The sequence below is a fragment of the Centropristis striata genome, chromosome 1 (genome assembly GCF_030273125.1).
Source record: "Centropristis striata isolate RG_2023a ecotype Rhode Island chromosome 1, C.striata_1.0, whole genome shotgun sequence".
Taxonomy (NCBI): Eukaryota; Metazoa; Chordata; class Actinopteri; order Perciformes; family Serranidae; genus Centropristis; species Centropristis striata.
Window position 1 is genome coordinate 32,980,350 of NC_081517.1, and position 11,875 is coordinate 32,992,224.

The window sequence follows — 11,875 nt, forward strand, 5'->3', positions numbered from 1 at the left end:
TACTGTAGGCCTACTAGTAATAAAGGTAAATAAAATACATTTTTACATAAGTGCAACACAGACAAGATAATTTCATACTGATCTCATATAGACTCTTTTATATGTTTTGTCAGAAGAAAAATAGGTACTAATATGCATATTAATGTATCTGATGTTATGCTGTCAGTGGGTTGGATGTGAATATTTATCTTGATTCTTCATTCTGGGTAAATTTAACACACAATGTTTTACTGATGAAGAGCATTTAATTTGACATATATAAGCTAAATAACATTTTAAATTAATTCGTTTTAATATACATTTTAAAATGAAATGAAATGAATGTATTTAAATTAAGTAGCATAGCTTGTAAAAACAAACATTGCACTATAATTTTTTTTTTAATGTTTTCAAAATAACGTCTTAAGTTGTTTTTGTGCCTCTTTGTTGTTTATGAATAAAGATTTTTTTGGTTATTTATTTTAACAAAAATTACCATCGCAATTGATGACGTCATTTGTACAGATATTTTATAAATAGCCTAAATATATATTGTTTTTTTAATTTTAAATCTATGGTATGGCTACTTGAATGAGGAATTTTTAACAACCACAAATATCTTTAGATTTAAATTGGTGGTACTGATTAATGCGATTGATGCATCAAAAATAATTTACTCCCGTTGGTGAAACGTCAAGACGCCCTGAAGAGTCCTCCAGTCCCTCCCTCACTGGCGTCCCACCCAGTCTATCACACTACTGGAAAAAATGGCGACGGGTATACTGCGGCTCCCGCTGCGACTTTCCACCAAAAATGCGGGGATAATGAGCCGCAACAGCGGCATGAAAACATCAAACATATCCCGGACGACCCAAATCAGGACCGCGGTAACAACGTCGTCTGGGGCAATCTTACCGAGACCGGCCAAAGTGAGTTTTATTCTGCCTTGGTTACCGAGTGAAAAAAACGAGAAGAAATATGACTGACGGCGGAGGTGGGACTTAACGCTGATCTGACAGCAGCTTCAGCCAATAGGAATGCATGAAACGCGATCGGTTTAGTCAAGTCAGCCAATGAACGCGTGTTTACACAGAGGTCGCTTTCAGGAAGTAATTAGCCCTTTTTGTAAATTAAATGCATTATTGATTAAAGTGGACATTTTGTTTTAGCAGTTGAAGTAAAGTGTAGAGCATTTGCTCCGCAAGAATAGTTTCGTTTGAGCGTAGGTAGGATAGGCGTTAAACAACTCGATGTGCGTTGTTGTCAAGGCATGAAACGGCGAGAACGATGAAGGGTTTATGTTTGTTACAGTAATACGCCTTTTTGGAACTTTAATGATTTCCAAATGCGATTAAAACAGCACCTACACGCAACTATACAGCACATGCGCAGTCTCTGTGACTCTAAATGTGTTAGGGATTTGTGTATGGGTCAGATAATTTACATTTTCTCAGATGACTCAATTCAATTGAAACAAAACAAATTGAAAGAAATGTGGCGTCCAAAACAGTGTTGCCCAGCTCATGGCTGGATAAACATGTTCTGATGCCCCAGGTCAAATATCAGCTGATAGGCCCCCATTAACTCCACATTCCTCCCATATTCTCTGCAAGTTTTTCTACATTTCTCTGCTTGAATACTACCTGGTCCAATATTTTGAATTATGAAGTACCTTAATTGAGGAATATACACTGAGATTATGAATGATTTTGACACAGGGGGGCTTCTTCAAAGCAATCCCTCAATTTAGGTAATAAAGAAAGCCCATAAAGCCCAAAGTATGTTCGTTAATTTTGTGATTTTATATTCAAAGCTCTTCCACTAAAAATACTTTGAAGTACTGTTTTGAACATGAAAATGTATGTAAATGAGGTAAGAATGTTATCTTATGATTAAAGTCAACTAAAGTCAGCTTTATTTATAAAGCCCGATATCCCAAATTACAAATGTATCCTTAGATCCTTGATTACATACAAAAAAATGAAATAAAATTAAAATAATAATTTTAACACACATGAAAGATTATCAGTCTGGGTGAATATCAGCTATATTCATTTATATATTCATTATATTTTCATAAAAATAAAAAAACCCCACAACAGTTGCACCTTAAATTAAACCTCAGGAAGAGCCAATTGGATCCATCTGTGTCACAGCTGCCAGAGACGAAAAATTTACTCTGTGAGCAGGGCATCTTTTCTCTGCCATAACAACACAACAGAGATTAGATTTTTGTATTTGGCTTCAAGAGAAACAGATGTCCATAGACATGAATTTGGAATTAAATATCCTAGCACAAACTAAAGTCTGGATTTATATCGTTAGCAACCTGTAAGGCTCATGTATCTAACCTTAACTAAACTTCAATTTTCACACGCTTGACTTTTCCTCCTGTTTTCCAGACACCATTTGGTCTTATCCGCATGACAGCGGTGGTGGTGCCTTTCCTGTACGTGGGAACTCTGATCAGTAAGAACTTTGCTGCTCTCTTGGAGGAGCACGATATCTTTGTCCCTGAAGACGACGATGACGACGATTGAGCTAACTCCAGAAAATAAATGGTAAAGTCAAAGTGTACATTGGCCACACCTTATTTCACCTTTTAACTGTGTTGCTTAGACCCTTTTATGCCCAGCCTTATCCCTGTGTCAAGGGTGTGTTAGCTAAAGGGTGTTGTTTACTGCATGTTTGCAACAATGAGTCGGTAACAGTTGTGTGGGTGACAGTTTTTCTCTTTTATTCACATCCACAGGGTGCTTTGCAATAATGAGTGAGAGTACACCAGCCGGCACATGGAAGATGGGGAAGATGGGGCACATCCAAATGCATCCCTCCGCCTCCACCCATCTCCTCCCTCTCTCCTTTGCTATTTGTGTAGCTTTCGCTAAATTTATTTTTATCAAAATCTCATATCATGTGAGGCTATCAAAACTACTAGTTATGCCTTCACTCTTGTTTGCATGTTTTTGACTGTCAACTCAATAAAGGGAGTCGATCACACATGGATGAACACTTGTTATGATTTAATTTTGACCGTCTGTGCACAGTGGTGTTCAAGTACACAATAGTTGTCTTAATTCTTATTCTGAGTATTCTAAGTAATATCAAGTCATAACAGCACATATTATTATTGTAATGTCATGATTTTGTTGTCATGTTTGGTGTTGGCTTCCTGTCTTTGTTCTCCAAGGTAAGTCTTTAGCAGTCGTTCTCACTGGTCAGGTTTGTCTCGCTCCCTCCTGAAGTGCAGCGTTGGCCAGTCTCAAGTGTTCGTTCAGGGAGCTCGTCTCCAACTGGCTCCGACCCCTTGTGTCACTCAGCTCTACGTAGGCCTCCTTGTAACGCTCATAAGCTGCTTCTTTCTCCTACAGTAAGGATTGGAACAGATATGGAAGACACGTCAGAGCAAAGCAGGGAGGGAAGTTTAAATCAAAGCTGTGAATGTTCCAACATATATGAGTGTACATTTCTTGAGGTCAGATTTTAAAACATACCTTTTTAAGAGACTGTACTTCATTCTGTAGGCAGCTGATTTCTTTTTTAAGATATTGCAACTCATTGTCTTTTGCCCTTAGTAATGTCTGAAAAACAAAATGTGACATCTTTCTGTCGTCAGGATAAAAAGACATTTTCACATGCTGTGTGTATATTTATCGAAAGTCCCAAATGTCAGTACAATTTTGAGGTACTTTTCCGTTTGTTGATAGCTTCCTTTTCATGTTACTCCAGTACATTCAGAGGAAACAATAGGGGTTTGTACTTTATTTGACATCTACTGTATATTTACTTTGCCAATATATTTTTTTTATCACCTTCTAAAATATGATCAATTGTGATTGAACAACCCAACAGTACAAAATGTAGTTAAATGAGCTCAAGCGTAAACAACTACAAGAGTAAAGTGCACATAATTGTGGAAGAAGTACTCAGATTTTTTTTATTGAGTAAATGTAGTAATACCACAGTGTAGAAATACTCAGTTACAAGCTCTAAATTCAAAAGTTCACTTCAGTAGAAGCACATAGATATTTAAATCAACTAGTATACTTAAAGTGCAAATACCTCAGTGTACAGTACTTGAGTAAATGCTACTTAGTTACATTCCACTATTACTTGCACATTAATATATCAGTAACAATCCAATAATAAAATGTATAACTACACTTTTCTGCATACCAAAAACTTTTTCTTTTGACACTTAAAAAAAAAGCAGGGTATTTACATAATTGAGTGTAATCTGGTGTATTTCTACTTCTATATGATTTAACTAAGTAAAAGATCTGAATAAATCTTCCACCACTGGAGGCTCCAGCCATAAAACCTTTCACTGCAGCACAGCTGATGTGTTGATTGTTATTCAGGCAGTAGATGGCAGTATTACACACATTATAATATGACCGACCACAGATGCTCAACACAAACCAGGACGCCAGAAAATGTGACAGTGTTGCTGCAGGGAGCCATTACTGCATGCAAAATAACAAAAACAGTAGAAAATGCTGGGTTGAAAATTCGTCAAATGTTGCGTTCTGCTTCCCAAGGAAGACAGTAATGTCAATGTTTGCCTTTCAAAACCCAGGTTAATACTTCAGATGCACTGAAAGAAACTGGGTTGGGATACAGCATCCAGTTAAGATGTTTTAGTATCACCTACTTTCACACGAGTTGAGCTTACGTAGGATCTAATCTAGTAACAAAGTTATTTCTATTAATACCTCTACTTCCGATGCAGCGCGCTCTGTGTTGCCAAGAGATACCGTGTCCGAGCTCTGCCCGGTGATGAAATAACGCATGCGGCTGATCTCTTCCGCCAGTTTGGCCTTAAGCTCCTGAAAGAGATTTTAGCTCAAATTAAATCATGGAGTAATAAAGTGAACTAGTATGCTAATGAATGTTGCAGCCTGTTAATTTACCCCTATGAGAACAAAAAAACAAACAGATGTCAATCATTTTAACAATCTATAAGACAGTATGGTGCTGCATTAAAACAGGATGAAATCAGGCATGTTTATAAACCTGGTTCTCTCTCCTGAGCTGCTCCAGCTCTCTTTCCTTGCGGCTGAGCTCAGTCTCTCGGCCCAGGCTGCTCTGCTCAGTGCGGCTCAGCTCCAGGCACTTCTGAGAGTAGCGCTCTGACAGCACATCTAACTCACTGTGCAAGACGTCTGCCTGCGGCCTGACACACACACACACACACACACACACAGACAAGTTAGAGCATCATAATTTGCTCCATCTCATGCAAGGGCATCATGGTTGAGTGGAGGACATCTCCAGCCTGCAGTAGGAGCCTGTGAGATGGAGAACACCTTCAGCATGATAACAGCAACTATAAAAAGCTTACATGTGGCCTCTGAATGATGAATCCACGTGTGCAGCGCCTCCAGCTGACCTCCTGGCCTTCTCCACCTCTCTCTGCAGCTCCTCTCTGTGAGCTGCTCTCAGTGCCTCCATAGCTAATGAACAATTCATTGATTAGTTATTATATAATATAGAGAGGAGCTGTTGCCAACATTTATTTCACAAAAGAGGCATAAGGAGGAAATGCTGCTTTACCTTTGGCAGCTGTCTGGCTCTCCTCCTGCAGCATCTTGACTCTCTGCTTCTCCAGCTCCCTGATCTCCCTCGCGTGTCTCTCCTGCAGCTCCTGCAGTGCTTTCCGATGGGCTAATTCCATGGCTTCTAGTCTGGCCCTACAGGGGGCCCCGGGGCCACATGGGCTGTCCACCTCTATCCCCATGGCTGCACGCTCCCTCTTAATGCTCTCCACTTGCTTTCGAAGAGAGAGAGCCTGGGAGCATACATATTTATCTTAGTCAATAAATATTACTAGTTTTTTGTGCAAGTTCTGCATGAGTTATTTTTAAGATGGGAAGTGGTGCTGTTGTATGAATCTTTACAGATCTGTTGCTTTTTACAACCCTCTGAACTACACAACCTGCCGGAGGGTTTGAAAGGAATGTTTTCTTTTAAAAAAATCTCCAAAATTAAACCATTAGTCATAGCCACAAACTGTAAAAACTGAAATTATCACTGGATTGTATATTATCTGACAACCCTTGAATAAGTCATGTGAAACCAACACTTTCATCAGGGAAAATAACCAAATCTAACATCTAAACATCACAATATTATAGGTCACATCTAACATGTTACCAAAAGGAAACCATTTGCACTAAATTCTGCACTCTTCAGCAAATTGGAAAGCCATGACTGACAAAAAATCACTGAAACTTTGAACTGCAGGTTATTTATACAGAGCAGAGAGAAGAGGACAAGAGTGCATGTAATTAGAAGCTGTTAATATGTTAATAGTCACTATGTATAGCATGTGGAGCCCACATTTTCTCCCTAATATTGATGACACTTGTCTGCAACTCGAAAAATATTTTATATTTGTTGATATGATATATATATGATATGTTGGTATATGATATGTTGATTTATGGCATTATAACTATGTTATACTGCGCAAAAGACATTTGAGATCTCCCCACTTGTAGCCATGATTGTTCTTGTAAAATTACAGTGAAAAATGAGGCCACAATGCAAAAAGATGCCCTGAAACTGTGTGGGGTTCAAGTTGTTTCTTACCTCCTTTTGAAGTGCTTCTTTATTTGTTTGAATGGTCTGGACTCCATTAACTGATGGAGGAGCCGCTTTTGGGTTTGATATATCAGTTTGTGACCCGGTTACAGGCTGATCGGCCTCCTCTGGGCTCGACTGATACGTCTGGAAGCTAACGAGGGACTGTGATGCCTGTTGGGTGCTTGAGTGATAAGCCTGGGCTCCAATGAGAGACTGCACGCTCATGTCCCTGAATGACATCGTCTCAAATTGTTGCCACTTCCTGTTGACCTCTGAGTCCATGGTTTCAATAACAGGCACAGGTACACTCCCCCTCTTCAGCTCCATGGAGTCCCACCTGCTGCCCATTTCACTGAAGGAGACCCCCTCCTCAAACCACTTGTTCCTCTCCTCCAATCGCTTGGCTTGTTCGCGGTCCCAGCCCTCCCCTTCCTCCCTCTGACTGGCTGGAGATAAGTCCAGATCCTCGTCTCCGCTTCGGTTCTGGTTCTCGGCCTGATGGGAGTTTGCAGCTGTGTTGTTGGAGGTGGAAGTGGTCGGTTCATAGCCAGAGTCCCTGCAGGTGAACCGAGCAGGGGGTTGGCATGACGACGGTCTCCGGGAGAGGGGGTTCTCTTTCTCGCTGCCGGTGTCTGATTGGCTGAGGTCAGAGCGAGGGACAGACAGGAGGGTAATGTTACACATCAGAAGAAAGATGATAGAGGGGGTTCGCTGCAGACGGACCACCCAATCACTTTGTCTACATTTCCTCACAGTGTTCAGGAATTTACACCTGAACGCCCCCGAGTGAGATTGAGGATTTTAGCACATTTTGCTGCAATAACATGATAATGTTTATTCTATATTCACCGTAATGTTTTGAAATTTTTACCAGAGCCAGACCGATATGGGATTTTTGAGACCGATGCTGATACTGAGATAAAGTTATATTTGAGCTGGAATGAAAATAGACCTTTTTATAATAATAACTGAGAAAATAAAGAATAAATAGGAATAAAATAAATAATACAAAATTAAAAACATCATTACTGTTCAGTGTCAATTTTTGACTATTTAATAAATAAATAAACCATGCCAAGCACCAGTTTCTGCAATATATACTGTGTAAAAAAAGTTTTTTCATTTTTTGACATAATGTGTCCTTGTAGTATTGGACAATGTTGGCCAGTTATAGATTGGCCTCTGCCCCTAACTATGTTATCTTTATATAAATATATTCTGTATTTTTTCCGACTTATTTATTATTTACCTACTAAATTGAAGTTATCTTTGTGTAATCCTTATGGTTTTATACTTAAGGAATCAGCAATGATCATTTAATAATAATTAAATAATTTAATCCACAATAATACAACTTGTACCTGCATTGAGCACTTTTCATTTTCAAATTTAAGGGACATTTTGTGTATAACACCTATGTACTTTTATTGAGTAACTTTCAATGTACAACCCTCCAAAAAAAGTCCCAAACTGATAAACTTTTATTTATCGCTATTATACACTTGATGTGTTTTGGTTTTATTAACGTTTTTACACAGCGTTACAACTTTATTTGGAATCTAGGTTTTAGGACTTGTACTTGTAACTCAATTTTTTTTTACAGTGTAGTATTGCTACTTATGTAAAGTATCTAAATACTTCCTTCCACTGTCTCGCAGTATAAAGTCAGACTCACTGCGTCTTGTTCTGGATGGCCTGATTTAGTAACTTCACCCAGTTCCGCCGTATTCTGGAGGTCATAACAGACAGAGTGAACACTGCTCTCTTTGTCTGGAGGAGATCAAAAGACAGAGCAAAGACACACACACACACACACACAAACACACACACACACACACACACACACACAGTTGAAACAGGAAGCAGCAACATGTAATTGATGTGGAAATGGGGGGAGGTGTGGCGAGTGTCTGACTGTCCATCTGTCTGATTCAGTACTGTACATCACAATGAGCAATACACAAGTATAGTAAATACATACTTTTATTTGTAGTCCATAGTTCTTCTCTACGTCACAGTCAGACGCATTCACACAGGATTTCAGGTTGATCTCTCCATCCAGATCATCTGACTGCAGCACAAATCAGTTTGTAACCCAAAACATCAAACGAGAAAGACTGATAAAGGAAATACAGTAACAGTAATTACTTTGTCACATTTTAGCTCCTACCTCCTCAGCCTCCGAGTCTCTGTAGAACCTCAGTGAAGTGTCACGCAGAACGAACCAGTGTTTTCTCCACTGAGCAAAACACAAGAAACACAAACATTAAATTAATTACATTTTCATTATTATAAGAACGAGGACATCTTCATAGAAAGTCAAGGGGTTGAGTCTTGTACTTGGTGTGTTTTACTGTCTGTTTGATGTGTGACATTGTGGTTACAACAGAAATTAAAATAGAAAATTACTTTTTTAAAAATATATTAAAATTCCAACATTTACCTTGCCATGTTCATCCAGTCTGGACATCCACCCCTTCAAGTAACATCACCTGTAATTAAAGCATTAAGAATAAGCTCTTTGATAGCATCCTGCAGTAGTTTCTGTCTCACACTTTACTGTGAAACTTCAGGAAACGGAAACTGTCTGCAGCAGACACACATGTCTTTGTGAGATAACGACATCATTCTCAAGCACGCAAAGAAAGGCAGGCAAAACTTTAAAGCACGAGAAGTAGGAAACATGCTGCAGAATGGGAACGTTAAAAAAGGAAGAGGTGTAGTTTTTGCAAGTCACGATCATCATCATCATTGTTAAACAGTGTGAAATAAGAAGAGAAAGAGGAACTGCTGCAACATTATTAAACTGACTGATTGAAAGTCATTAAAGCATGTTAGCACAAAATAAAATACTTACCATGCATGCATCGTATTGCAGAGTTTATATCATGAGGAGGAAAGAAAGACAGAGACATTCATCATGTGAGGTGAAATAAGGAAGTCACACATCAGACGTAGCGGTTATTAATATACAGTAAATGTCATGTCAAAGTTTCTCAGGTTTATGAATATCATGTTTTCTTTGAATGTAAAAACACCAGAATCGTTGGGAAAAGCATGAGGCAATTGCCAAAATATTTTGCAAGTCTCTATATAAAATGTATATTGTTGCTTCAAACAGATAAACTCCAAATATGTAAACTAGAGTAATGTTCTACCTCTCTCTAAAAGACTTGCTATGCACTTACACTGTCTTGTTTTATGTTTGTATTCCATGTTTGTGGTCTAGAGTAAATAGAAATTTTAAATATTATTTCATATAATAATATGTTATTTCATATTTTATTCAATGCATAACAACAGTACAGAACAACATTAATATACTGTACAATAAACTAAAATAGTGAACGCAATAACTGCTGGTAGGATGTGAAAAAGTTGCGATTTAGATTCATTTTGAGCAGATCATTTCCTGTGAATATTGCATCAGAGGTGAGTTTTCCTGTTGTTATTTTTTTAAAGAAACTTTTAATATAATTCTCTCTATAAGGCCTATGTATATTTTATGTTCTTATTTTTGTGACAAATCCAGGGTTTTCTTCTTTTTTAACTGATATCCTGTGAGGATTTTTTCAAGTTAAAGGAACACTCCACCGTTTTTTCATATTAAAACATGTTATTCGGGTAAGTAAGACGAGTTGATACAGACCTCTTGCGTCTCAATGCGTGCACTCAATCGCCCTGACGCGCGGAGCTACTTGGCAAGCACTTAGCTTAGCCCAGTTCATTCATTACGGTCCAAACTTGGGACCGTAGACCACTTGGGAGCACTTCGACTCGGCGCAGTAATATCATCACTCCTGACGGAAGTGAGAGGGAGCGGAAGTGATGATATTACTGCGCCGAGTCGAAGTGCTCCCAAGTGCTATTCCGCCATACATTATAGTTATCCTTTTTATCCGCTTCGAAAAGCGCCACGTTTTATTTTGTGTCGCCATACTTGGTCGTTTAACTACTCGTGTAGCTGTATTTAAATAGGGAAAACGTGGAGGAGTTTGGTCGCTTCTAACTGTCCATCTGTTTGGACCGTAATGAATGAACTGGGCTAAGCTAAGTGCTAGCCAAGTAGCTCCGCGCGCCAGGGCGATTGAGTGCACGCATTGAGACGCAAGGGGTCTGTATCAACTCGTCTTACTTACCCGAATAACATGTTTTAATATGAAAAAACGGTGGAGTGTTCCTTTAATCTTAAATCATAATTCAGGTTTTAAAAGTAGAAATTGCATTTAGTTTTCTTTACAAAGATTAATGAAATGTTGAGATATAGGCCAACTGTACATAAAAAACACATTTAATTGATGTGACCCTTAAAATGAAGACGGTCTTGTGTTATACAGCCTTGAAATAACAACATTGTTTTGTCTTTTGTTTTTTATTTTTTGGTCCTCCATCCCTCTGTGTTTGCTGACTCAGCAGTTTTAAGCATGACACTGTAGTGCTGACACTGCAGGATACATTGGCTTGAACCATCCTAGAATCTATTAATATGAAAATGATAAATCATATGAACATGCTGCCCTAAAACACAGAGTGCTAAGTAATGCCTTTTTTTCCCTGCAAGCTGCTTCTGTGAGAGAGACACCTGAGGTAAAAGAGCTGGAATAAATATCAGAGATCTACTTTAGAATGAATGTATGAATATATGAATGACCCAATTTTCCTCCACTCGTGATTTATACAAATGCAGAAAAGTCATGGGACTGTGCTCACCTGTGTCTGCGGGCATCCAGGAGTAGCTCGCTCCTTTACCTTTGAAGATCTATGTTTCCCACTTTGATTATCTGAACTCTTTGGTAGAAAACAGTCAGACACAGTTAAAAAATGTTGTTGATTGAACATGGATTTCATAGTGAATGTGTGTGCAATGGTACCTGTGAATGATGAGATGCGACTGACTGTCTCCGAGATGATCGTCCATTCTCAGGGTCCCGACATTTCTCCCGTCTGTCTCTGCCTCTCTCTCTGCCTCTCCCCCTCTCATCTGACTCAAGCCGTGAACTGTAGACGTCTACTTCATCTTGGTATCTTCAGAGCCAAATGAAAGCCCAGAGAAATATGTGACAAACACATAAACACACTGTAGGCACAATTTACATCCTTTTTTTCCTCACTGAGCTTTCACATTCCTTTGCATTTGCTTCCAGAGCACATCTCTTTTCTCTGGCCATAACGAAAGCAATTACTTGTGGTCAGATGAAAAGATATCTTCAAAGTCTTTTCTAGTTACGATACAACTTCCAGCTAATTAAGGAACAGTCTGAGAAACACACGCACAAGGAATGCAGAATAGATGCATGGTCATGGGACT

General features: G+C 38.8%; 3 protein-coding genes across 3 annotated transcripts; 1 reads left to right on the forward strand and 2 right to left on the reverse strand.

The window, feature by feature from the left end:
* Positions 1-724: 724 nt before the first annotated feature.
* smdt1b (single-pass membrane protein with aspartate-rich tail 1b) lies at positions 725-2,989 on the forward strand. The gene is made up of 3 exons (XM_059339154.1): positions 725-908; positions 2,382-2,540; positions 2,732-2,989. The coding sequence occupies exons 1-2, from the start codon at positions 747-749 to the stop codon at positions 2,517-2,519; spliced, it is 300 nt and encodes a 99-aa protein (XP_059195137.1). The 5' UTR covers positions 725-746; the 3' UTR covers positions 2,520-2,540; positions 2,732-2,989.
* A 138-nt stretch (positions 2,990-3,127) lies between these two features.
* On the reverse strand, positions 3,128-6,891 carry LOC131976143 (TRIO and F-actin-binding protein-like). The gene is made up of 7 exons (XM_059339068.1): positions 6,574-6,891; positions 5,536-5,770; positions 5,324-5,435; positions 4,996-5,155; positions 4,695-4,808; positions 3,474-3,560; positions 3,128-3,344 (listed from the first exon to the last, which is right to left on the reverse strand). Exons 1-7 carry the CDS (start codon positions 6,847-6,849, stop codon positions 3,198-3,200), a joined length of 1,131 nt encoding a protein of 376 aa, XP_059195051.1. The 5' UTR covers positions 6,850-6,891; the 3' UTR covers positions 3,128-3,197.
* Positions 6,885-11,588, reverse strand: LOC131971264 (myosin phosphatase Rho-interacting protein-like). The gene is made up of 8 exons (XM_059332648.1): positions 11,439-11,588; positions 11,278-11,355; positions 9,011-9,043; positions 8,738-8,806; positions 8,549-8,638; positions 8,243-8,337; positions 6,944-7,207; positions 6,885-6,888 (listed from the first exon to the last, which is right to left on the reverse strand). The coding sequence occupies exons 3-8, from the start codon at positions 9,035-9,037 to the stop codon at positions 6,885-6,887; spliced, it is 549 nt and encodes a 182-aa protein (XP_059188631.1). The 5' UTR covers positions 9,038-9,043; positions 11,278-11,355; positions 11,439-11,588.
* Between the last annotated feature and the right edge of the window lie 287 nt (positions 11,589-11,875).